The 27,397-nt window shown below is 49.2% G+C and overlaps 2 protein-coding genes and 1 long non-coding RNA gene across 4 annotated transcripts in view; 2 read left to right on the forward strand and 1 right to left on the reverse strand.

Annotated features, from left to right (window-relative positions):
* LOC111922030 (uncharacterized) overlaps positions 1–27,397 on the forward strand; it is a 57,636-nt gene that overhangs the window by 5,909 nt on the left and 24,330 nt on the right. The window lies entirely within an intron of this gene.
* On the reverse strand, positions 1,911–6,134 carry LOC147646481 (uncharacterized). The gene is made up of 4 exons (XM_086873412.1): positions 6,064–6,134; positions 5,159–5,266; positions 4,355–4,529; positions 1,911–3,840 (listed from the first exon to the last, which is right to left on the reverse strand). The coding sequence occupies exons 2-4, from the start codon at positions 5,253–5,255 to the stop codon at positions 3,597–3,599; spliced, it is 516 nt and encodes a 171-aa protein (XP_086729538.1). The 5' UTR covers positions 5,256–5,266; positions 6,064–6,134; the 3' UTR covers positions 1,911–3,596.
* Positions 6,076–14,914, forward strand: LOC147646482 (uncharacterized). Of its 2 annotated transcripts, XR_015281864.1 has the most exons (3): positions 6,076–6,106; positions 6,618–6,761; positions 8,852–14,914. It is a non-coding gene; the product is annotated as an uncharacterized LOC147646482 (long non-coding RNA). The 2 variants fall into 2 exon arrangements; XR_015281863.1 differs by lacking the exon at positions 6,076–6,106 and having other exon boundaries at positions 6,301–6,761.

The raw sequence follows: 27,397 nt of genomic DNA on the forward strand, positions 1-27,397 counted from the left end.
TCCAAAAGGGGCTGGGGGTTTCAGGGATTGGGGATTCAAAAAGGGCCAAGGGAATTCCAAAGGGTCTGGGGACTTTGGGGGCTATGGGATCCCAAAAGGGTCTGGGGTCCCAAGAGAGTCTGGGCTACTGCAAAAAGGGTCTGGGGGGGTCCCTAATGGGTCTGGGAGCTTTGGGATTGGGGTCCAAAAGGGTCTGGGGGTTTCAGGGGTGGGGGTCCCAAATGGGTCTGGAGTACCCATCCCGAGGAATTTTGGGATTCCAGAAGAATGTAGGGCCACACCCCAAAGGAATTTGGGGATTTTTGGGATTCCAGAAGGATTTAGGACCCCACCCCAAGGATTTATGGGATTTTTGGGGTGCCCACTGGCCGAGAAGGGCACAAAGGCCTCATTGCGCAGGAACTGACCCTGCTCATCCAGGAGTTCCCAGGGTCAAATTTTGGGGATTTTTGAAGGATTTGGGGTTGTATAGGACTGAGCTCAGCAGGGGGTAAATGTCTGTGTCCTGTGGGGTCAGGTGTGGGGCCAGAAGGATCATTTGGGGTCAGGTGTGGGGTCAGAGTGGTCCTTTAGAGTAATTTGGGGTTATTTGTGGTAATTTGGGGTCATTGGTGTCATTTGGGGTTACTAGGGTGTAAGAGACAGTCTGAAGTTTCCCTCAGCTGCCTCACAACCACTGCAAGAACAGAGACTGAGACCCTGAAGACCCCAAGGGACTTTGTGCAGGGGTTCTGGCCTGGTTGAGGTGGAAGCTTGCCAGGTGATGGTTTGCAGGTGTGCTTGTTGTGCTGTCAAGGTACACTGCCTTCATTCCTGCTGCTGAGCAGGGACTTGTAAGGAGCGGCCTGTTCTGTACCTTACACCTGCTTCCCAGAGCAAGGGGTCTCATCACAATAGCCTGGGAATTTCTCCACCTCTTGGCCAGCTGCCCCTTGCTTTGAAAGACTGTAAAAATTACTTTTCTAAGTTATTTTCTTCAAGAGAGATCTCCCCATGGAAGAAGACACCGGAGACCCCATCTCGTCTGTTGGTAACCATAACCACCTCTTTTCTCTCTTTACATTGGCTCTTTACCCCTCTCTCTCTCCCTCTCTCTCTCTCTCTCTCCCTCTCTCCCTCTCTCTCTCCCTCCCCCTCTCATCTATCACATAACCCATGTTGCTGGCACTAAAATAAAGATGCATCATTGCTGTTGTGATTTAAACTGAAATCCCCTGGTGTCCTTTTTGCACTCTGAGCTCAAACGAACCTCTCACAACTCCCACTTGTGTTAGGGGATCGTGACACTCGGCAGCAGGGTGACCCAAGGTGCGGCTTAGAGCAAATGCTCCACGGCACAAGGATATTGGTAGGCACATGGTGGAGACAAGGATGAGGAGGAGACCTCCAGTATGGGTCCCAAAGGCTTTTACTCCACTGGAGTGTCCAGGGACTGAAGACCAAAAACACAATTGTGTGGGGGTTTTTATATGGGGGAGGCCAGAGGGAGGGTACAAAATTTTAACCAATAGGAAGAAGCTATGGGAGGAGTGGAAGGTACCATTCAACAATACAATAGGGGAAACAAGGGGAGCAGAGTGGGTCACATGGGCCAATGGGGCATTGGAGATCAGGGGATTTCCAAAGGGGTGGTTCAGGTAGGAGGCTGGCCTAAGGGAAGACTGACAAATGGGTGTAATGACAGATGGGGAACATGAGAAAACAAGGGGTGGGCTTGAGGCAGGATTGATAGGTGGATAGGAGGCTACAAACTAGGAGCAAACCAATGACTTAGGGGAATAATGGGAGAAACCATTCAAACAAAACACACCACAACAATAAGAACTGTTAACCATTACAGGAGGTGGCATCTTCAGGAGGCAATGGATGTGAGTGAGCTCTTGCCACATTGACACTGATTGTTCTGTGTGGAAAGGGACATTGAGAACTTGCCTCCAGCATTCTCCATGGATCTCAAACTGCCATGTGCCAGGGCTTCCAGATAATCCATGTTCTGACCTCAATCTAGAAGGGAGCACAGATCAGAACCCTTTCCATGGTGCCCCAGCAGAGCTGCGTCTGCCTTTGTCCGGCAGGAAAAGGGATGCGGGCAGAGCGGGCAGGTGCCACCCTGCTCCATTTGTGCACCAGGCCTGAGCCTCAAATGTTTCTGGTTTCTTAGCTAATTTCTCCCTGGCTCCTCTTTAACACAAACAAGAGAATAGCATCGCACAGTCCAGTTTGACAAATAAGGCTTGTGAACAGCTGAGTGCTTCCACTGAATTAAAAACGCAATGTGCTTGAAAGCCGACCTTCTGTTTGCTCAGGCCTCCTCACCTCTGTAGATGAGGTGACTTTATAATGCTGGTATGTGGGTTTTAGGAGTATGTGGGTTTTTATCTGTGATAGAGATGAAGTGATGTATTCGTTCCAATGAGCTGCCAAAAGCAGTGACTTTAGTCCCTCTTTGGCTGGGGAGTAGCACTGGCCTTGTTGAACGCCGGCAGCAGCATGAGCAGGACTCCTCCAGAAGCAGGGACATGCCACAATCCAGGAGCGGACCACGGCACCAGAGGGGACTGTGGCACCAGAGGGGACCGTGGCACCAGCCATGCCCAAGGTCTGAACAGGGTGGCAAAGTCAGGTGGTGCTACCCGGCTGCATGAACAGCTCAGGCAAGGCCTGGTGAGGAGCCAGGTCTGGGGGCCATCCAAGGAGTCCTGCCAAGAGCAAATGGTTCTGATATTCTCTCTGGGATGAAAAAGGAGCAATCTTTAGAGTGAACCGGTGCTAATAAATATTTGCTCACATATGGTGGGGTTTCTCTGCAAATGGGCTTTGATGGGAAATTTCTGACCACATTTAGTTTTACTCTTTAAGTCGAGCACCTGAGTATCTTTGTTGAGGAATAGAGAATTGTTTGTAGCTCAGTATTTTCTCAGGAGGAGCCTTACATTTTAGCACAGGAGGAAGGTAAGGCAAAGTTTAAAAGCTTTCCCCTCCTGAAGTGACACACTTTCTGAGGAGTCTGAGGAGAATTCCCCTCAGCCACTGCCAGGGCTGTTTGCCTCCTCTGCAGGCTCAGGATTCTGGGAGTTCCATGAGCCTCAGCTCCCACAGTATTTTCCTCTGAATATTTCTTGTTGTGCAGTACACAGAGAGAATATTTTGTGCTAGATTCTCTTCTGGGTTTTGAGGTGAATCTCAGTAATTCTGTTGATTTTCATGTCCAGATGAACTTTGGGTAGATAGGAAGGAAAAGGGAAGAAGTACCATGGAAAATCAATTGCTCAAAATCAGAGAGGCTCAACCACAGTAAAAATGAAGTCTAAACTGAAGATTTTTTTTTTTTTTCCCCCTTGCTAGGTGGGGTAAAACATGAAGTGTTAATAAAGTTATTTGAAAAGATTCAGCAAGCACCTAGCTATATGAGAATCAAAAGAGTGAAGGATGAGACAGGGCATGGGAAGAATCTTCAGCCCTTCCCTGTTGAAAGTAAAACAGTAGGAAAACTGCCTCTGGCTGTTACCCACAGGTAACGTGTTATTTGTAGCCAAGAGCAGATGGCCCAAGCTGTTGGTGGCCCAAGCCCTGCTGTGGCTGGCCCACTTTCAGTCCTAGCTGGACCAGGGTGGCTGGCTTGGGAGGGGAGGAGGTGGGGGGATCTCAGGGGGCTTCTGCTTCACAGCCAGGCTGGGGGGCCGTGGAGGAGGCACGGAGTGCTGGTGTTCTGCTTTCTGGAACGATTCCTCCTTCTGAGGCCACGTCTGAGAGCTGTCAAACCGGACAGTCTTTGGGCTCCCTGGGGGCAAGGGAGAGTCGTGCCTTCTTGGCCGGGAAGCTGCAGCTGCAGCAGGGCGACTGTGGAGAGAAGAGGTGGCTGAGGCCCCCAGCTGCCGCTGGCACGCAGGGACCCTCCTGCACAGCAGGGCCCAGAGCGGCCAAGGCTGGAGCTGCTGGCACAGCTTGGCCCAGCTGGACAGCTGCCCCTCAAGGCCCCGGCGAGCAGGAGATGGCTCTGGGCAGGGTCCCTGGCCAGGAGTGGGCCCCAGAGCGCCTCTGCCTTTCAAGGGCAATCTCGTCCCCGCTCTTTCTCCTGCCCACCTTGCTTTGCCTCTGCCCGCTGCTCCTGGGGCTGCTCTTGGCCAGGCAGCCTCAGTGGGAGCCAGCACTGGCTGCAGCCCCAGCGGGCTCCCCAGGACAAGGCCCAGCAATTAAGAGGCCAATTAAAGGCCTGGGCAGCAGCAGAACTCTTGGGAGAGTTATTTGGGCAACCAAGGACTAGACACAAGTGCACAGCAGGCTCACTGGGAATGCTTCCCGACTATGAGCAGCCTTTCAAGAAGCTGGAGGGTGGGGATGAACAACAACTTACCGTTTCTTGTCCTTCCACCACCGGAATCCAACATAGCAGAGAACCATGGAAAGGGGCACTGTGAACAGTGTCACTACAGTGCCTATCATGCAGGACTTGCGCACATCCTGCGGGCAGAACACTCTTGGGGTGCTCGGTGGATTCTCAGCATTTATATTTGACTTGCCAAGTGCTTCTGTGAAAGCAATGGGCAGCGTGAGCCTGTGCTGTGCTCCACTGCTGAGCTGGCAGCACGCTGGATATGGCCAGGACATTCTCTGTTTCCCCCAGAGCTGGGGCCTGCAGGCACCTTGTTGGCCCTTGGCACAGGCTGTGCCACCCAACAAAGCGCAGAAGGCCGGGAGCAGAGCCCGGGGACAGCGCAGCTGCTTGGGCAGTGGCTCCTTCCAGGGACATGGGCCAAACCCATCCCTGAGCAGCCACTGCCACCCCTGACCCTCCCTGCTCCATGACAGCTCCTCCAGCCCAAGGGGACAGAGCCAGGCCCTGTCAGGGGCCAGTGCAGCCCCTGCCCAGTTGGGAGCCAGGGCTGGCTGTGGCCCTGGGATTGTGGCAGGGCTCCCACTCGGGGCTGCTCCTGTGCCTTGGGGCCTCTGGATGCTTAGGGCCAGCTCCAGGAGCAGCTGCAGTGGGATGGATGTTGGTGAATGAGTCCCATTTCCCAGGGGCTGGGAATGAGCTCCAGAGGCCTGGAAGCCGTGGCACCTCCAGCTTTGGCTGCTGCTCAGCCATGCAAGGGCCAGCCCTAGGGGAAGAGTTGCTGGCACACAGCCCGGCCGAGGGAGAGCCCAGCACAGCAATTACCTCCTGTGTCTGGGCCTGGCATTTCCTCCTTTCCTGCATCAGGAGCTGGCACAGAGACATTGCTTCCCCTAGCATATGTCATCGTCTGCACAGACATTTCCTCCAGTACTTGAGAAAGGAAAAGGGACAACTGGATAAGACAGAACTGTTCATCATTAGGGGAGGTGGTTGTTGGGGAAGGTGAAACAGGGAAACCTTATGAATGTGATTGTTTGGCACTAGATTGTGAAAATATGAAGGCTAGAATCAAAGTAGAAATGAAAGCCTGCTTTGAGTTATAGGATACTGAGTACTGGTTAACCAAAGAACAATAGCCTAGCCAGCTAGAGGAGAATCCCTGTTGATAAAACAATGTCCTTCTGCTGATAAGAAGAGTCCAAAAGTAAAGAAGCAAGGAAAGAACTTATAAAGCTCTGTAGAGTATAAAATGCAACACTGTATGTTAATAGAGGGAAGCCCATAGGTTGTATGTAAATTCTTTAGTGGCTGTGTCTCATGGTGATTGGTTTCTGGTAATTAGAATATTCACGATAGAAAAAGATATATTGGATTGTAACAAGAACTTCGCTCTCTTTACTCTTACCTCTTGCCTCTTTAATCTTCTCTCTTCCTTCCTCCCTTTACCCCTCTCCCCCCTCTTAACTCTCAGCCCCCTCTCCCTGCTCCTACCCCTCTCGCCTTCCCTGCTCTTTCCCTCTGTTGCTCTCTTACTCCCTCCCTCCCCCATCCAACCTCACCTTCCCTGCTCTACCTGTTCTGTCTCCCCTCCCCCGGACCACGTGGACGCCAAGGCTGGTGGCGGACACGGGTCTCCCCTCCTTTTACTCTTATAATAAATCGCTTATACTTGAACAGCTTGACCCTGGAGAAGTCTCTCACCGCGAGCGTTTTTGCATCTCCAATACCTGGCGCCCATTGTCTGAGACCCGTCCCACGCCTTCTCCATCGGTGAGACACTTCTCCATCATTGGTAACTAAAAAGACTGGTTTTTCACCCTTTAAGGCCGTCTACAGTGCAGTTGATGCGGCTGATCACCGTAACACTGTAACTGTCTTTCCCCTGTTCCGCAGCACCCTCGGGCACAGGCCGGCTGTTGCTTAGCAGCGTCAGCTCTGGAGCTTTAGAGGTATTCACCGCGTGGTTTATTCGGGGTGCAGGTTGCCAGGCGACCTCTGCACCCCTGGTTTCCGCAGGGCCCTGTGGCACTGAGAAGTGTGGCGAAGCCACATCTCTTCTGTGCTACACGGGACATCCCCCCTGCGTGGGTTTTTCGGGGTGAAGGTTGCCAAGCAGCGTCTGAACCCCTGGTTTCTGTGGAGCCCCCGTGGAGCTCAGGGGGGCGTTGCAAGGCGACGTCTCACCTGGGCTGGGCGAGGAAAGCCTCTACGTGGTCGAGCGAGGGGCAAACGCTGCCACAGCATCTGCACCCCGATCTCTCTAAAAGTTTTTCCGCTGCAGTGTCCAAACCGTAGTTTTTAGACGGCTGTGCAGCGTGGTTATGTGCGAGTATTACTAAGTGACACCCGAGAACGGACGGGAGGTGCCTGGCCAGCACCCATCGCCCGAGCTCTGAGAGACGAGACAACATCATTTAAATAAGAGGTGAGTCACAAACCAGTCTATCATGGGTCAAAGCTATTCAACCCCAGACAAAAAGCTGTATAAGCAACTAAAATTCTTACTGAAAGCCAGCCAAAGTAATTTGCCTAAAAGAGAACTAAAAACCCTCCTAACCTGGACTCTAGTTAATTTCCCAAACGCAAAACACTCAGATTTTTTTACCAGAGATTTCTGGGACACAGTTGGTAATAAGCTTTTTAATAACATTTCCCGCCGAGATATGGCAGCCGCTAAACTCCTCCCAGCCTGCAGAGCACTGGTAGAAATGTGTGCTGCGAATACACAAGGGGCGACCAGCCCCCCGTACCCCGTGACCTCCGTCTCTCCTACTCGTCCCCCCGACCACGCGGCCCCCGCACCCTCGGTCCCCGCCGGCCCCCCTCCCTTCCTGCCCGCTCGGACCGGTGTGCCCCCTCCCCCCGACCATGGGGCCCCTGTACCCTCTCTCCCCGCCGGCCCCCCTCCCTTCCTGCCCGCTCGGACCGGTGTGCCCCCTCCCCCCGACCATGGGGCCCCTGTACCCTCTCTCCCCGCCGGCCCCCCTCCCTTCCTGCCCGCTCGGACCGGTGTGCCCCCGCCCCCCGAGCACGCGGCCCCCGTTCCCCCTACCCCAGTCCCGGCACGCTCCATTCCCACCCCTCCCCCCGCCTTCCCCGTCCCACCGCCCCCCCACTTTTGCCCCCCTCCTGCCGTCCAAGTTTCCCCCGATGTTGCGGTCCCGCCCCGTTCCACCGTCCCCGCGGCTATGGGCCCCGCCGCCGCTGCGGCCCCACCGACCCCCGGCGGCGCGGTCCTCGCGGTCCCGCCTTCCCCCGCCGACACCGTGGTCCCCGGCTCCGCCACCCCGCCCACCCTCGGCATCGCGGTTCCCGCAGCTCAGTTCCCCTACACCCCCTCCGTGCCGCCCGCGCCGCCTTGGTGCCCCGCGGGCTCCGCTTTCCCGGCAGCTGTGCAGTCGCCAGTCCCGCCGCCGCCGCCGTCCAGCAACACCGTCCCGAGCGGTGCGGCGCGGCCCGATTCGGAACTCGCGCTGCCGTACACCACTCCCCCATGCTGCTCTGCGGCGCTGACATCATCCACGCATGCGCAGTCACCGCTTCTATCGCCGTTGGTCCCGGCCACGCCCCCGTGTCCTCCGTGCCACCGCCCCGTGCCAGCCCCACAAGCCGCGGGGGGGGAAAGCAAGGACGGACGCGGAGCCCCGGCTCTACAGCTGCTGACACCCGCGCCGCCTACGCCACCGCCCAGCTCGGCCACTGTCCCGTTCCCACAACCCCTCCTCGCGCTGCAGCCTGCTCCATCGCTTCCACCCGACTCTGCCACACGGATCCCGTCTGCATCTGCCGCACCAGCAGTTCTACCCGACACCATGGAACAACAACAGCCACCATCGCAGCTGAATCCATACACAGAGGTCCCCTCGCCTAACCTGACGGCCCGCCCACTCCTGCTCAGCTCCCCTTCGTCGCAGCTGCCGCCTCTGCAAAGCACCCAAAACAGCTTCAACAATCCTCACCTGACAGACTGGCATGAAGTAAAGCGCCAGATCTGCAGAGAAGAAAGTCTTAATCCTTTGGCTATGCCTGTTTTAGTGAGCCAACAGCCCGGAGGTCCCAAAACATGGGCCCCCATCCCATCTCAGGATATAAAAGAACTAAGAAAAGCAGTGAGAGACAGTGGCATTTGTTCCCCGTATTTTAAACAACTGTTGAAAAGTACTCTAGAAGGATACACACACCAAATGACTGTAAAAATCTTGCTAGTGTAACTCTAACAGACTCACAATATATGCTGTGGGAATTCAAATGGAGAAAAATGCTCACAGAAGTGTTAGCAACTTACAGGCAAAGTACTGATGCAGATCTTCGTGCCCTCACTATGTCTAAATTAACTGGTGATCACCCTGATGATAGAAACGAAGATCAAATAAATTTACCCAGAATAGTATTAGATGACATTAAAAAGATGGCTCGCAGAGCTTTTTTGCAAGTTCAACCTGCAGGAACTTTTGAAAAAGCATATAACCTGATTAACCAAGAGCTGTCTGAACCATTTACCACTTTTGTTGACAGAGTACTCCAAGCAGCAGAGAGGCAATGCAGTGATGAGATAGCCCGCCCGATAATGGTACGTGACATTATCGAGAACAATGCTAATGCAGAATGCAAGAGGGTCATCAAAGCCCTAGGAAAAGAAAGACCCACAGTGCCTGAAATGATTAATGCCTGTAACAAAATCGGAAGTCCACAGCAAATGGCAACGATCCAAGCAAATGAACTCGGAAAGACTTTAGGAGAAAAAATTGAAAGAGCTCTTAAAGCTCAAACAGCACAAGCAGATACACGAGACCAAAAACTCACTGAAATCTTAACTGCTATACACCTAAACTCCCAGCAACAGAGCAACAACATGACTGTTATGCAAACTGCAGTAACCACAGGACCTTGCTATTTTTGCAAAAAACCTGGGCACATTATGAGGTACTGCCCAGCAGCTAAAGGGACTGCAGAAGCACCAAATCAGTACCCTACCTATGACAGGGACAAACATCCTAATTCGCAGTGGTATGCCAAACACAACAATGCTAAAAATCATATTCCAAAAAACCCGAAAGCGAACGCGCAATGCCATCGCGTGACGAAACAAGTAGTGGCATCCCAAGCACCCAAGGGAAAATTTGTCCATACCCCAGCAACGATGCACTTCGCTTCGTCGCCAGCAGAATCCCAAGCAATGACACAGACCTGCTACCCCCAGGGTCTTGGTGCACTCTGGCAGCCTCCAAACCAACAACCTTTTTGAAAGAGAACGGCTATGACTATATATCAACAAGCACCACTGGAACTTCACAAAAAAGACAAGACTTTTTAGTGGTAGGCAAAGAAAGGAATAGCATCCTGGGACTGGTTGTTCTGCCTTGTGTAATGTCAGTCAACTGCAAAGAAGAACTACTGGTGTTAGCCAAAGCCTATGACCCCCCACTACACATCCGGCCTAACACCCCTATAGCTATTGCTATAGCACTGCCCCTGGAGACTATAGATCAGATACCACCACGCTGTTTCCCAGCTGCTCCTGAAAATCCTGAGGTATGTTGGATTCAACACATAAGCTGTGACCGGCCAATGATAACTTGCCAATTGTCTAGTTGTGGGGTTCAGGTTAATATCAGAGGGATGATTGATACGGGTGCAGATGTCTCTATAATCTCTAATGATCACTGGTCAGCAGATTGGAAGCTGATAAATCCCTCAGGTACTATCACAGACATTGGAGGTGCCACTCCGTGTTTACAAAGTGAGTCTGTAATCAGCATTACAGGACCAGAAAGAAAAAAAGGATTGATCCGTCCCTATGTGGTGCAAAAACCCATCACAGTATGGGGAAGAGATTTACTTTCACAGTGGGGAGCAAAAATTGAAGTGGGTTTTTTGTAGGGGCCACTGAAGCACTCAGTACTTTAAAACTGACCTGGAAAACTGACACCCCTGTCTGGGTCGACCAGTGGCCCTTGCCGGATAATAAGCTGAGTGCCCTCAAAAGACTGGTAACTGAACAATTACAAAAAGGTCACATTAAACCCACTAACAGTCCCTGGAATTCACCTGTGTTTGTTATCCACAAGAAAGCCTCTGACACCTGGCGATTGCTACAAGATCTTAGGAAAATCAATGCAGTAATTGAAAGCATGGGACCACTCCAACCTGGACTGCCTAACCTCTCCATGATCCCAAGAGAGTGGCCACTTGTTATTATTGACCTAAAAGACTGCTTCTTCAACATCCCCCTGCATCCAGATGATGCACCCCGCTTTGCTTTCTCAGTGCCAAGTACAAACCTACAAGAACCCCTCCAGAGGTATCATTGGCTTGTTCTACCTCAAGGCATGCGAAATTCACCTACTATCTGTCAATATTTTGTAGCCCATGTGTTGTCTCCGGTTCGTAAGCAATTCCCACAATCAGTTATCCTTCATTACATGGATGATCTCCTCGTCGCAGCGCCAACACAAAAACAGATGGAAGGAACCCGCAACAGAGTAGTCACAGAAATAAAAAAAGCTGGACTGGTAATCTCTGAATCAAAAATACAAGAAGCTGCTCCTTGGAAGTACTTGGGATGGAAGCTAACAGAACAATCCATCACACCACAAAAGATACAACTGCGGACTAACATTCGTACCTTACAGGATTTACAGCAGCTCTTGGGAGAAATTAATTGGGTCAGGCCTGTGTTGGGAATCACAGCTGATGAACTAGCCCCACTCTTTGACTTGCTAAGGGGAGACAGTGACATCAAATCCCCTAGATTTCTCACCCCTGAGGCCTACAAAGCTCTAGAAAAAATTACAGATGCTTTGCAAAACAGACAAGCGCACCGCTATGTTCCAGATAAACCCTTTTTCCTTGCAGTGTTGGGAGAAAAACTGAGATTGCATGGTCTCATTTTTCAGTGGGACCCATCTCAAAAAGATCCTTTGCTAATAATTGAATGGGTTTTTCTTCCCTACAGGTCGCCAAAGACAATATTCACATCTTTAGAAATGATATCCCAAATTATCATCAAAGGCAGAGCAAGACTTCTTTCAATATCTGGTTGTGAGTTCACAACCATTTACTTACCCCTGATAAAAACTTATTTTGATTGGGCAATGCAAAAATCTGAAGACCTGCTCTATGCCTTACTAGATTTTCCAGGTGTTTGTTCTATCCACTATCCAGCGCACAAACTAATCAAAGCTAAATTATGCTACAGAGAAAAACCCCTGCTCAGTGAAGAACCCTTAGATGCCATTACTCTCTTCACTGATGGGTCAGGACAAACACACAACTCAGTCATAACATGGCAGAGTAAAGAAACTAAAACCTGGAAACAAGATGTTCAAAAAGTTGAAGGCTCTCCCCAAATTGTTGAATTGGCAGCAGTTGTAAGAGCATTTCAGCTCTTCCCAGAACCCTTCAACCTAATCACTGATTCAGCATACGTCGCCAATATTATTCAGAGGATTGAGAGATCTGTTTTAAAAGATGTGAATAACGACAAACTGTGTCTTTGTCTCACCTGCCTCTACCAAATTATGTCACACAGGAGTAATCCTTATTTTGTTTCCCACCTTAGAGCCCACTCTGGTCTCCCAGGATCTATTGCAGAGGGAAATGCACGAGCTGATGCACTGGCATCAGCAGCATCTGAAGAAGAAGTTGCAGCAAGCATTGAAAGCTCTGCTTTAGTGCTTCCTGCAACTACACTGCCTAACACTGTTGAACAGGCCAAATTGAGTCATGCATTTTTCCACCAAAATGCGCAAGCACTCAAACGAGACTTTTGCATTACCCTCGAACAAGCAAAGAGTATTGTACGGGCCTGCCCTGCCTGTCAGCTTGTTCAACCAATCCCCTCTACAGGAGCCACCAACCCACGAGGGTTGGAAAGCTTGCAAAAACGGCAAACTGATGTTACTAAATACCCCTCTTTTGGAAAACTTAAAAATCTTCATGTCTCCATTGATACATTTTCAAATGCAATTTTTGCTTCTGTACATACAGGGGAAACAACAAAAGATGTTTGCCAACATTTCTCACAAGCGTTTTCCTATTTAGGTGTCCCCAGAGAAATTAAGACAGATAATGGTCCTTCATATGTTTCACAAAAATTAGCTGCATTTCTAAATGACTGGGGTGTTCGTCACACCTTTGGCATTCCCTACTCCCCCACGAGTCAAGGAATGATAGAAAGAACACATCAAACTCTAAAACGTATTTTAGATCATCAGAAAGGGGGAGAAGCCCAGGCTACACCTCAAAGGAGGCTGAGTAAGGCCTTGTATGTTTACAATTTCTTGAATAGCTCTGCAGAAGAGCCAGACCCCCCCATTTACAGACATTTCTTAAACAACAAAAAGGCAAAACTGAAAGATCACCCCCCAGTTTTAATTAAAAATTTGGAGTCAGGACAGATAGAAGGACCGTATAACCTTGTAACATGGGGGAAAGGGTTTGCGTGTGTTTCTACAGGTGGAGGACTCAAGTGGATCCCTGCAAAAAACGTGAAGCCATACCACACATCAAAACCCACAGACACCCTCGCATCAGCTGACAACTCTGCAAACAAAAGCAAAGAAGCAAGCCCCCAGACCTGAACTGCGCAGAATCACCAGGCGAAGATGACCTGCTTAAGACTGTTTCAGAAAATGAAACTTCAGTATTTGTGTAAATGCATATTGTTTTTAACCTTTTGCTATAGTTTTTGTAGTGAAGCTTTACCTGTAAATCAACCTAAGACAAATGTCTGGGTTGCCTTAGCCAAGTCTGCAGGCTCTGACACCATCTGCCTATCAGACACAAGCCCTGACAAACCCTTTTCAACCTGTCTAGTTGGAGTACCTCTCCCAAAGGGTTTTGACAATGTTACTCTTGAAAAGTATTGGCCATATGATGATCACCACATTTCTCCAACTCCCAGTGCAAGACACCAAGATTATATTGATAATTCTAAAGTGGATCAATCTGATCTTCAAGAATTAGAAATCCTGGGTTCATTAACTATGAACACCTGTTACCTGTTCCATCTCCTAGGAAGGAGCAGCCCTAATTTAAATGTCACCCCGTACCACCCCGTTTATAACAATATGACCTCATGGTGCCAGCAAACTAAGCTTCTTACATATGAAGAACCTCATGCAGACCGTTTTAACAAACTTCCTATTCGATTCCCCAAAGGAATTTGGCTCATCTGTGGAGACAGGGCCTGGCAAGGTATACCCTCAAAAATAACTGGTGGCCCTTGTGCCATGGGACAACTTACAATAATTGCTCCCAGTGTCAAAGAGGTAATCAAAAAGAAAAACAGGAGAATAAGATCCTCCTGGGGACATCACTATGATAGTAATTGTGATAGTGATTTTCACCCCTGGAGCTCTGGCCGTTCAGTTGCTACAAGTATTTTCCTACCTCAGTTAACTTCCTCAGTAGCCTTAAGACAGCTAAATGAGCTGGGATGCTGGCTCAGCAAAGAAGTAAATGCCACCTCTGCCATGATCAGTGAACTACTGACAGATGAAGGAGCAGTTAGACATGCCTCTTTACAAAATAGAGCCGCCATTGATTATCTTTTATTAGCACATGGACACGGCTGTGAAGATTTTGAAGGGCTATGCTGTATGAATTTGTCTGATCATTCTGTTTCTATCCATAAACAGCTGCAGAATTTAAGAGATCTAGCAAACCAAATCAACAACGGATGACCCATCATGGCTAGACAATTTGTTTGATGGTTTAAGCTTTGTACCCTGGCTAAAGCAACTCTGTAAAATAGGCTTAGTTATTTTAATAGTAATAATTGTAGTTTTAGCAGCAGTACCCTGTATACTTCAGTGTGTGCAAAAATTAACGAATAAGACAGTTTCTAGCATTTTATTAGTTCATCGAGACAGAGGAGATGTTGGGGAGGATGAAGCAGGGAAACCTGAATGTGTTTGTTTAACAAAAGATTCTGAAGGTATGAGGCCTAGAATTGAGATAGAAATGAAAGCCTGCTTTGAATCATAAGATACTGAGTTACTATATGACCAAAGGAAAATAGCCTAGCCAGTAGAAGGAGAATCCCTGCTGACAAACCAATGTCCTGTTGATAGGAAAGTCCAGAGGTAAAGAAACGAGGATAGAACTTGTAAAGCTCTGTAGAGTATAAAATGCAACACTGTATGTTAATATAGGGAAGCCCATAGGTTGTATGTAAATTCTTTAGTGGCTGTGTCTCATGGTGATTGGTTTCTGGTAATTAGAATATTCACGATAGAAAAAGATATATTGGATTGTAACAAGAACTTCGCTCTCTTTCTCTTTACTCTTTACTCTTACCTCTTGCCTCTTTACTCTTCTCTCTTCCCTCCTCCCTTTACCCCTCTCCCCTCTCCCCCCTCTTAACTCTCAGCCCCCTCTCCCTGCTCCTACCCCTCTCGCCTTCCCTGCTCTTTCCCTCTGTTGCTCTCTTACTCCCTCCCTCCCCCATCCAACCTCACCTTCCCTGCTCTACCTGTTCTGTCTCCCCTCCCCCGGACCACGTGGACGCCAAGGCTGGTGGCGGACACGGGTCTCCCCTCCTTTTACTCTTATAATAAATCGCTTATACTTGAACAGCTTGACCCTGGAGAAGTCTCTCACCGCGAGCGAGTGTTTTTGCATCTCCAATACAATATCAACAAGGACATTTAAAGTTGTCAACAAGTCCTTGGAATGCCCCTATTTTTGTTATTAAAAAGAAATCTGGAAAATATCGATTGCTGCACGACTTACGTGCAGTAAATGAACAAATGGAGCCAATGGGGGCACTGCAATCTGTTTTGCCCAATCCTGCAATGTTGCCAAGAGATTGGCCCTTGTTAATAATTGATTTAGAGGACTGTTTTTGACTATCTCACTGCATGAACAGGATACTTGCAGATTTGCTTTTACCTTGCCCTCATTAAATCGAGCAGAACCAGACAAGAGATTTGAATGGACAGTTTTACCACAGGGTATGTGTAATTCTCCTACCTTGTGCCAGCTTTATGTTGATAATGCTTTGCAGCCACTACGTGTTCGATGGCCTACAACCATTATTTATCACTATATGGATGACGTTCTTTTTGCTCAGTCACAACCTTTTGCAGATAAACAAGTTAAGGACATTGAAACACAACTACTTCAGAATGGACTGGTTGTTGCACCTGAGAAAATACAGCAGTCATCCCCATGGAAATATCTCGGGGGGACTTTAACTGAGCAGTATGTTGCCCCTAAGAAACTGTCATTGAACATGTCACTTCATACTGTTCATGATGCTCAGTGATTGCTGGGGGATTTGCAATGGCTTAAACCTGGTGTGGGTATTCCTAATGAACTTTTACAACCCTTATGACCTTTGTTGAAAGGTACTGATCCTACAGCACCTATACAGGTCACCAGTGAACAACAAGAAGCTCTCAATAAAATAATGGACTGTGTCCAGACAGGTGTTGTTCGTAGGCGAGATCCAGACTTGGACATTAACCTTTCTGTATGGTTTGGACATCAACATCTCATCGGTGCCTGAATGTAACAACAAAAGAAAACAGGGGAGATATGGGTATTAGAGTGGTTGTTGCCACCACTACAACAGAGACATACCTTAATTCAAAAAATTGAAATTTTAGCAAATTTAATAAAACAAAGGTAGAAGCGATTGTGACAAATTATGGATGCAGATCCAGCTGTAATTCAGATACCAATAAAAAAAAAAAAAAGACACTTTAGATTGGTATTTAATTCACAGCTCCATACTGCAAGAAGCATTGCTTGACAACAGCAGTGTGGTCAGTACTGAGGAGGTGCCTCGAATACCACTACGATGGATAGGCCAGCAGAATTGGATTGAAAAGCCCAAACGATCATTTGTGCCGTTACCAGGGGCATCAACGGTGTTCACTGATGCTGGAAAGAAATCTCGCACAGCTGCTGCTACATGGCAAAATTCACAAGGACAATGGAATCATCATATTATTCCAGCTCAAAAGGAGGACACATTACAAACTCTGGAATTAGTCGCTGTTGTTTGGGTTTTGGTGCAGTTTAAGGGTCCTGTTAATGTGGTAACTGATTCTTTATATGTTGCAGGAGTGAGTGAACGTATTGAAAATGCAGACATTAAGGAAGTAAGAAACCCTCATTTATATGAACTGTTTTTGCAGCTTCAAAGAGCAGTAAAGTTGAGGACTGCTGCCTTTGCTATTATCCATATTCATAGCCAGAAATGGGATGTGGGTTTAGGAGAAAGAAATGCTAGGGCAGATCAATTGGTTTCTTCGACACAAAATAGTCCTGTCCCACCACAGACATTAGCTAGAGAAGCTCATGCCATCTTTCATCAAAATGCAAAAGGTCTCCATCGGGAGTTTCAGATACCTTTGGAGGAGGCTCAGGCTATTGTCAAAGCATGTCCTATTTGTAGTTTTCATAATCAAGGTAGTGGATTAGGTCTTGGGGTAAACCCTAGAGGATTACAGGCTAATGAGTTGTGGCAAATGGATATTACTCATGTTGCAGAATTTGGGAGAGTTAAGTATGTACATGTCACCATTGATACTTACAGTCATTACATCTGGGCCACAGCTCAATCTGGTGAGAAAGCACGGAATGTTGAGCGACATTTAGTAAGTTGTTTTGCAGTCATGGGAGTTCCACGTTCTATCAAAACAGACAATGGGCCTGCTTATTGTAGTAGTAGAATTAAGCAGGTGATGCAATCATGGGGAATCAGACACATAACAGGGATTCCTCATTCCCCCACAAGTCAGGCAATAGTAGAACGAGCTAATGGTACTTTAAAGCAATATCTGAACAAATTTAGAGAGATCAAAGATCCACAAGAATGATTATTGCATTGTTTGTTTAAAATTTTCTGTGTATTTTCGGAAACAGTGATTTGCCTGCAGCAATACGTCATAGTGCACCTGAAGCAGAGAAAACTCAAAGTCCAATATGGGTTCGCTATAAGGATCCAAAAACAGGACTGTGGGGAGGTCCCAGCAAGGTACTGTATTGGGGACGTGGTTATCTTTGTGTGTCTACCCCCACAGGGCCTGTCTGGGTGCCGAGCCGATGGACTAAACCTGCTGATCCCAGGGATTTACCTTCAGCTGATCCAGAAAATTCTGCAGATACTTCTCGCTCTCTGCCAGCAACATAGAGACGGGATCTGATGAACTCTCACATGCAAATCTTGTATACAGTACCAGAGTGTGAATGTTTTCCTTTTGTATGTTACATTTGTAAAGTGTGTAAATAAAAGTGCTGGACACATTCTAAGTGGGGTCGATCCCCAAGAGGAATTTGTACAGAGTGTTACAACTTTGAAAGAAATTTCACTGAGGTTGCATTACAGGAAGGTGTGCAAACAGGACAATTTGAAAAAGGATCTGATAGATGGTGAGAGATTTTTGCTTTTGGGATTAATCCAGAAAATTATTGTTATCATCCTAATACCCCTTTGCCGTATATTATTGAAATAACCACAATACGCTGTCATAAAACACTTACACAGGTCAGGTGTGATATTCCAGGGGTAAAAAATAAAAATTGGGAGCAATTCTTAAAACGGCAGTCTTGAGAGAAAGGGTCTTTCCCTGAAAGTTATCCCTGCTGCTGAGAAGATGGAACAGCCCGTGGTTTGAAGCAACTGAATCGACGCGCGAGGCAGAGGGGTAAAAGAAAAGAGAAGCAAGATCTCCCATGGGATCCAGCCAAGATGCTGGCTGAACTGCCACAATCTTTGTAAGGTTCTTAAAGGACTACCAATGATCAGGTTGTTATGGTGGTTTACCATGATAAAGGGAAATGAAGGGTTTTTGATTGACATGGAAGAGAAACAAAATACGTGGGTAACGTGGGCTAATCAAACTAGACAGGATAATTTTTGCCTTTCAATGGCCACCCCTTCAGATCCTTTTCGAACTTGTTTAGTGGGCGCACCTTTAGATGATTCTCTCAATGCCACAATGTCTAAAAACTGGACAAAGAATTGGAAAACACCCAAGGAAGCAAACAAAACATTATGTGAAATTCCATCAGGTAAATTCAGGATCAATATCTGTGACACAGGTTTAATCCCAGCAAATCCCATTGGTGCTCAAATTTGGTACATTGCTACAGGTTTAAATCTTACCGGGTCAGAACCACAAGAGTTAAGACTGTTAGGCTCAGCCCCTAGCAATTATTGTTTAACTTTTGTCAATTGGGCTAGGAACAATCATGCAAAAAGGTCTCATGGGCCAAATGGTACAAATGTTTCTCCACAAAATTTGCTGTATTTGCAAAATAATGATGCATACTGTGGCAACTGGTCTCACAAGGTAAATTCTAGCAGTTCACCTCTACAATTACCACCTGGTATTTTTCTAATCTGTGGAGATCGTGCATGGCAAGGATTGCCAGCAAACATTTATGGAGGGCCTTTTTATTTTGGGAAATTGACATTGTTTGCACCCACTATACAGCAACTATGAGGAGCCAATAGAACCAGGTTACGAACAAAGAGAAGTGTGTTCCAATTGGGGCCAGAATGCAAGGATCAGGTTGAACTTTGGGAACGTCCTACAGTGATTGTGTCAGCTGTTTTTACACCTGGAGTATCTAGTGCTCAAGCCTTAACACAGTTACAACGACTGGCATGTTAGACAGGAAAACAGTTTAATATTACATCAAAGGTTTTGTCTGATTTGCTTTTGGATAGGAAGAGTGTTAGGCATGCTGTATTGCAGAATACAGCTGCTATTGATTTTTTGCTATTAGCACAGGGCCACGGCTGTGAAGACTTTGATGGGATGTGTTGCATGAATCTTTCTGACCATTCAGTGTCTATTCATGCTCATCTCTGACAACTACAGAACAATATGAAAATATTAACCATGGAAACAAATCCATTAGAGGAATGGTTTCAATCCCTAGGTCTCACAGGATGGTTAAAATATTTGGCACAAATGGCAATTGTTATATTGATCATTGTGATTGTGCTACTGTTTATTCCTTGCATACTGCAATGCTTACAAAACATGATGAAAAGGGCTACTTCTACAGTTTTCTTAGTACAAAAAGAAAACAGGGGAATTACAGAGGAATGGCTAGAGAGCAAAGGTCATGTTCCCATGCAGCAGTTAGCTGGGAAAGAATGAGACAATAGAGTACAGTTGGTGTGAGATGTTGCAAGGTCAGGAAGGCCTTAGTGATATCTGTTAACTGAGAACAGGACGCTGTGATCAGAAGAATGTGAATTCAGCATAGATGAGCGATCACAGGAATGTGGAATTAGGTGGAGTTGACCTTAAATAAAAATATCCAAGAATGAGCTTGCTTTTGCACTATGTATGAGCCTAATTATTGATGCTATATAAGTGGTTTTAGAGTTACCAATAAATGAGACTTGCTGATCATTCATATTGAGTGCTGCATTTCTCCCGCCGAACTCATCATTTAGGTCCAAGTTTCAAACTGCAAATTTTTACACTCAAGACACAGTCATGAAGAACATGTATTTCAATTTCCTATTCCTTTAACTGCAGTGTAAAATACCTTAATATTGGAAAACATCCATAAAATCTCTCAAGGAAGGCAGCTAATGGATCCTTTTCACTAGCACGTGAACAAACTAAGGAACTAAAATCAAAGCTGAGTTCTCTTTTTCAAAAGATCAGTTACCTCTTTCTTACTCCAGTGTTATAGAAGATTTTTCACTACACATTTGGGGGTAATTTTTATCTTTCATATTTTTGGGGGGGTTTTTTTTGTTTGCTTTTGATGTTTTTGTTGGTTTTTTTTACAGAAAACATGTCCTAGAAAAGGCATGTCCTTTGCTTCTGGTTCCCGTGTGGAGCAGCTCCCTTCCCGCTGGCTGAGCTGCTCAGGCAGAGCCCGGCAGCTCCTGGCCCTGCAGGGCTGAGGCTTTTCCCCGTTGCTGGGCACAGACTGATGGAGCAGCAGTGCTGAACACGGGCACACGCAGAGGGAGCAGAGCAGCTGCCTTTGCCCACCTGAAGCTCCAAGGCCAAACTCTGAGCAGGCACGGCTGCAAGAGACTCGCAGGCTCCCTGTTGGCTCTGCTGCCCCACTTGTGCCCGGCCCAGCTCTGCGGGAGGCAGAGGGAGAACAAGGGGCAGCTCCCTCCCAGCCCCAGCCCAGGGACCCCTCCAGCCCCGGGCCTTGGGGCACTGTCAGCACCCGCTGCTCCAGCCACGGCTTCTGCTGGCACTGACAGCAACAACCAAACTGGGGCTGGTCCTGAGGGAGCAGCAGCAGTGCCTGCATCTGATCCCTCAGTCTGGGGCAGCCCCCTGGGGGAACAGAGGGCACAGCAAGAGGGACAAAACCAGGCAGGGTCAGAGACTGGGAAGAGCCAGAGCTGGGAGCAGGAACAGCTGCTTCATTAAATCCTGGAGAAAGCTCTTGGCTGGGTTAAAGAACTGAAAGGTGTGAAAGGCAGAGAGGAGGCCACACCAAACAACGCTCCTGTTTTCACACCCTCCTGTAATAAATGGAAATTATTCGTGCTAACTAAATTGTAACTATTTGGAAAGTTATTATTAGGAGCAATCAAGGGAATTGGTGTTACAAGGCAGATGTACCCCCTCTACAGATGTTACATGTTAAAATTAAGATAGAGGATGTAGTTTTGAGATAAGAAATGTCCTAAGACAAAATCAACCTTGAGATGGATAAAGTTGGAATGACTTTAGGCATAAGGCCTAAAAATTATAAAATATAAGACTAATTAGTGGAGCACAATGCTTACTTACATAACACAAGGCTTAGGACCATGCACAGCCTGTAAGGCTATCCAGAGGACAATGAGGATGAGTGTAAGCCTTTGTCAAAAGACCGCCAAAAGAAGACTGAAGACCCCCTAGCAACAAGTGAAGCATGCACCATGAAGAATAGTGATGTAAAATTAAAGAATCAGAAATAAGATGAGACTTACTGGAAACATGAATGAATATGTATAAGTATACAGTATATAAGTTTAGTTTGAATTGCTTTATTTCATATGTAAGGGGGTTGAGAAGCCCTCTCTGTACCCCGGTCAGTTTTGCTTATGCTTTAATCATATTTACTGGTAAGCTATATTCATATATATATTCATACATATGAATAGTGAATTTATTGAATATGAATGTAGTCACTAAATTATACCCTTTACTAAATTGTATTCCTTCTATATCAAATTGCTATTAAATCCACTAAATTGTATTCTTTTATTAAATTGGATTCTTGTATTCAATTCACTAAATTGTATCATTTTTTTTCTTGTTATTAAACTGCTGTTAACACAATAGCCCTATCGTCCAAATTTCAATTTCATTTATAACACTGTCCTTGGGTGAGTTACTACCACAGTGAGAGGGAGGAGGAGATGATTCCACACATGGCTGCTGCTGGCTCCAGACATTTGCTGAGATAAAGCTGAGCCAGAGCTTCAGCATCTCCCCCAAAATCACAGAATCACAGAATGCCTTGGCTTGGAAGAGACCTTAAAGTTCATCTCATTCCACCCCCTGCCATGGCAGGGACACCTTCCACTATCCCAGGCTGCTCCAAGCCCTGTCCAACCTGGCCTTGGACACTTCCAGGGATCCAGGGACAGCCACAGCTTCTCTGGGCAAGCTCTGATCTCTGCCCAGATGAGCAGGGACAGGAGCCGAGGGAACGGCTGGAGCTGGGCCAGGGCAGGGCTGGGCTGGAGATGAGCAAAAGCTTCTTCCCCCCCAGGGGGCTGGGGCAGTGCCCAGGCTCCCCAGGGAATGGGCACGGCCCCGAGGCTGCCGCAGCTCCAGGAGCCTTTGGCCAGCGCTGCCAGGGATGCACAGGCTGCGATTGTTGGGGTGTCTGTGCAGGGCCGGGGGCTGCACTCCATGATCCCAATGGGTCCCAGATCCCAGCTCAGCCCCTTGTGCAACTCTCACCCTTTGGCTCAGCCTTTGTGTCCCCTGGAGGCGCTGGCAGAGCTGATGGGGTGGGGCAGGAGCGGGGCAGCCCCAGCGTTCCCCTGGCAGTGACAGCACAGCCGGGCCAGCAGCCCCAGCGTTCCCCTGGCAGTGACAGCACAGCCGGGCCAGCAGCCCCAGCGTTCCCCTGGCAGTGACAGCACAGCCGGGCCAGCAGCCCCAGCGTTCCCTCCCTGGAGACGCTCCAAGGGAAGCGGCCAGAGCCGCGTCCAGTCAGCGGAACTGAGCGGCCACTGAGCACCCCCGGCCTGGGCTGCTGTGGATTCCTCTGCACACAGCTCGGGGAAGGTGCCCTTGGGCACCCCACAGTGCCACAGACAAGTGTCACATACAGTTACACAGCTCTGCCCAGAGCTCACAGGGGGAGATAATTTAAAAAATAAACCAACAAAAAAACCACCACGAGAAAGAGAACTCCTACCTGGCAGAGCTGTTCCACCCTTCAGTTGAGACACCTGCATGCACACAAAACCTGGGGCTACAAAAAATGAGGCTTCATAGGCACATTTGCAGGAAAAACAGGTTTAGGACAGGCTATCAGCAGAACTGTTCTCAGCTGGGTGAAAAAGGCCCCTTTGGCAGCTGCAGGGCCATTGAAAATGCAGACCCTCAGGCCATGGGGGAGAAAAGGGCCCTGAATTCCCCTCCCCTGACACACAAACCCTGCTCCCAGGCTGCTCCCCACACAGGATTCTACTGGAGGACTGGGGAAAGCTGAGAGTTGGCTCTGGCTTCTTTATGCTCCATGTCCTAAAGCTGCCTGGGAGAAGAAATTTAGGGTCAACTCCACTGGCACAATCCCTCCTGGCCCAGGGCACAGCGCCAGGAAGGTCTTTGCTCCTCCCTCGGCCCTCCCCGAGGAGGCTGGCAGGGCTGGCAGGTTTATGGCATTTGTCCTTGCTGCCCCTCACATCCCACTGCCCCACAAAGAGCCCCGAGCCACCCGTGAGGGACAGGCCCTGCTGGGCCAGGCCTGGGCTCAGGGCTTGGCCTTTCTGCTTCCTCCAACCCAGCCAGGCCTGGCTCAGCATTGCAGTTCCCTATGCTGTGCCCCAAGCTCACTCAGGCCCTGCTGGAAAGGGACCTGAGGTACCTCGATCCTCTCGGGCAGTGCATGGGAGAAAACAACAAACTTCTCAGGAGGATGGGGAACAAACTTTTAGTTGCAAACTTTAGAGAGTGAGGTACTCGGGAAATCATAAAGCTGCATGCAATTAGAGGAAATCACTTCATTAAGCACTGACTGAGCCAACTCGTCCAACCCATCCAACTTCAAGCTATCCAGATTTTGAAAACTGAAGTCAGTAGAAGCGAGAGAGGGACAGACATCCACAGCCAGCCTTGGATCCAGCGCCATCTCAGCTGCTGTGAGCTCCAGGGCCGTGGCACATGTCAGTGTCACACCCGTGTCACAGCCTCACCTGCTCTGCTCCCTCTCCCAGCTGGGGTTTTCGGGGTGCCAGGGGCTTGGCAGCCACTTTGGGGCTGGAGCAGAGGCTGCAGTGGCTGGGATGGGGCAGTGACCACCCCATACAGGCAGAACTTGCTCTGCCCCCAAACACGCCCTGGTGATGTCTGGGGCCATTCATCATTTCTCTGCTCTCCAGCACCGAGGCAACGCACTCTGGCTCCAGCTTTGAGATTGTGCCCATGGCAACCAGCCCTGGCAATGGGGCTCCATGGAGCTGCTCTCAGGAACACCCCAAAAGTTGGGAAGTGCCCCAAAAGCACCTCAGAAATGTGAGATACCCCAAAATCTCTTCAGGAACGTGGAATATCCAAAACCTCACTCAATAATGGGCTCCCCCTCCCTTCATCATCCCCAAAATTTGGGGTCTCATTGCAGACCCCAACCCACCTCCCCAATCCAAACCCCAACCCATCCCACTCCTGCTGGACATCAAGACCCCCTTCCCAAGCCCAATTTCCCTCATTTCACACCTCCCAAACTCCATCCCACCTATCCTGCCCCACCCAGTGCCCATCTCACCCCTCCTGATTTGCATCCCACTTCACCCAGTCCCCTTCCAACCCAATCCACATGATGCCTCGAGGAAGGCTGACCTAGAACAGGGGCTGGACAGAGTTAAGAATAAAGTTTATTAAAAGGCCTTAAAGGATACTGCCTTGGGCAGTACAAGAACCTGGCCAGGGCTACACCCATGAAAGACCAAAAATGGTCACAAAAATGGACAAGTGATCATGAGGTCTCACATTTTCAGAAGTTTAGGTCCATCTGCATATTTGGATTCATTGTCCAATTACAGCTTCAGATGATGAAGTCCCATCCTTCTTGTTTTCTCTCTTCAGTCCACCCTTGTTCATGCTTTTGGGCATGGAACTTGTAACAATTGTCCTTGGTATCAAGCTAGAAAAGGAATTGTTTTGTCTACCTACTCTGTGAAGAGAGCTCACTAACACTTAATAGGAAGTTCAAAACTACAAATGAAGAGAGTGCAGAATATGAAAAATATGAAAGCTAAAACTTAAGACATCACACCCTGAGGGGCTGTGGAATCCAGGAATTCTGGGTGGGATTGAGTAGATTTCAATGGCACTGAGTGGTTTTGAGGTGACAGATAGAACTCGCTCATCTCCTTGAATGCCAAGAAATGGAGACAAATATACCAAATACCCCCCAAACCCTCCCCATTACCTCCCTGAATACCAGATTCCCTTCAAGCACTAGTAAAAGAGAGATTTTAGATGCCTTTGATGAATCTGTAGACTTTTAGCCAATTTTGTCTGTTTTAAAGGGATGAAGATGAATCAAAAGGAAATTAGGGCCAAATCAAAATGACCACCAGCTCAGTGTCTTCCCAACACAGACCACTGGGTACATGGGTCATCAGGTCCTGCCCAACGTGGATCCTCTGATGGGGGATGGAGCTGGAGCAGCACATGGACACCTTCCTGCACTTGGGGCACTCGCAGGGCTTCCCTTACCGGTGCCTCCGTTGGTGTTGGGTCAAGTGAGAGCTCTGGGTGAAGCTCTTCCCACACTGGGGACACTCGTAGGGCCTCTCCCCAGTGTGGATGCGCCGGTGCCTGATGAGGTTGGAGTTGTCCTTGAAGCCCTTCCTGCACTCAGGGCAGCGGAAGGGCCTCTCATCTGTGTGAATCCGCTGGTGCTTGAGGAGGCTGGAGCTGGTCTGAAACCTCTTGCCACACTGGAGACACTCATAGTGCCTCTCCCCAGTGTGGATCATCTGGTGGATGGTCAGTTTGGACCTCCGGCTGTAGGTCATCCCACATTCCTCACACTCATAGGGATGTTCCCCAGTGTGGGTCCTCTGGTGGATGGTCAGGCTGGAGCTCTGACTGAAGCTCTTCCCACATTCCCCACACTCGTAGGGCCTCTCCCCAGTGTGGATGCGCTGGTGCCTGACAAGGGTGGAGTTTTGCTTGAAGCCCTCCCCACAGTCAGGGCAGTGAAAGGGCCTCTCATCCGTGTGAATCCGCTGGTGCCTGAGGAGATGGGAGCTCCTCTGAAACCTCTTCCCACACTCGGAACACTCATAGGGCCTCTCCCCAGTGTGGATGCGCTGGTGGATGATGAGGTGGGAGCTCCAGCTGAAGCCCTTCCCACATTCCTCACACTCATAGGCCCATTCCCCAGTGTGGATCATCTGGTGGCGGATCAGGCTGTTGCTCCGGCTGAAGCTCTTCCCACACTCCAAGCACTTGTAGCGCTTCTCCCCATCCTGAAGCTGCTCATGGACCACCAGCTCAGAGCCTCGGCTGGATCTCCGGCCACCTTCCCGGCACAGGGTGGGTCTTTCCTCCTCAGAGCACCCTGGGATGGGTTTGGAGCCCCTCCTCCTGCGGGATCTCTGGAGCTTTTCCTCCCCATTGGATTCCTGTGCTGTGGTACCGCTCAAAATGGCCCCTTCCACAAGGTTCTGCCGTGGGGATTTGTCCTCCCTGGTCTCCATCCTCAGCTCCTGGTCTGGGGGAGGAAGGACAAGGAGAGGATGGGATTTGCCTCCGTGCCAGAGGGAAGGGGAAGGAGATCCCCCCAGTGCATCCCCGGCAGGACGGCATCGGCAGCGGGGTTGTCCTGCAGCCGGGGGCCATGCTGGGCTGGAAGATGGAGCAGGAGAGAGGGGGAAAGGGGCACTGACTTCCTCCTCACCTGCCTGGGTGTCCTGGGGCATCTTCCTCTTCCTCACAGCCGCCTTCTCCATCTGGCCAAGGTTTGGGAATGGGAGATCCTGGTTTGGGGAAAAACACAACACATGAGCACACTGAATTAGGGGGTTTCCTCTCTCCAAGTCCACCTTTAGAAGTCACTGGGCAACTGGTGCCCATATAAATTCCCCAAACACCAAGTTTCAGCCCTGAAAATGCCTCCCAGGAGTTCCCCAACTCTGGTCTCTCCCCTTTGGTGTTCAGGGGTTCCCCCTGTCCCAGCTGCTGGGGGTCACACTTGTACTGGGGGTCCTCTGTCTGCTCAGTCCCTGCCCTCCTCAGGCTACTGGGAGTGCCAGGAATCTGAAAAGTTCCCCCCAGTTCCATCTCCTCAATAAGGGATGCTGGGACTCCCCATGGTTCCCCCAAGGGGAATTTGCTGCTCAGCTTTGGAGTTCTTCATTCTCCAAACATCTCCCCCAAAAAACCCAACCCAGGGACCCCCGAGGATATCTGGGCTGAGCTCCCCCTCCCCGGTCACCTGTGGGATGGTGGATAATGACCCCACAGGTGGGGGGCTATGAATTCAGGGAGTGCTCGACCTTGTGGTTACTTCTCCCTTCCCTGATCTTGCTTTGTTCCTCCTCTTCCTAGTCCTCCTCCCCCAGGAGCAGTGACACCCTCGGTGCCCCGAACCCCTCACAGCCCACGGGAGGAGCGGGGATGGAGCCGGGACAGATCGGGATGGGCAGCACGGGGCTCTCCGCTGCTCCCACCCGCTGGGGACGGGGGGAACCCGGCCCAGGGAAAAGGAGAGGGAAACTGGGAAAATTGGGGGCTGCAGATCCAACCTGGGGCTGGCTGGGGACCCTGGCTGGGGACTGCCAGCAACTGGGGCTCCTCTGGGGAGATGTGGGAGGGGGGAACACAGAGAGGGCTGGGGGATCCCAGGAGTGGCAGCACTGGCAGGGACTGGTTT

Source organism: Cyanistes caeruleus, unplaced genomic scaffold (genome assembly GCF_971803275.1).
Source record: "Cyanistes caeruleus unplaced genomic scaffold, bCyaCae1.hap1.1 HAP1_SCAFFOLD_96, whole genome shotgun sequence".
NCBI lineage: Eukaryota > Metazoa > Chordata > Aves > Passeriformes > Paridae > Cyanistes > Cyanistes caeruleus.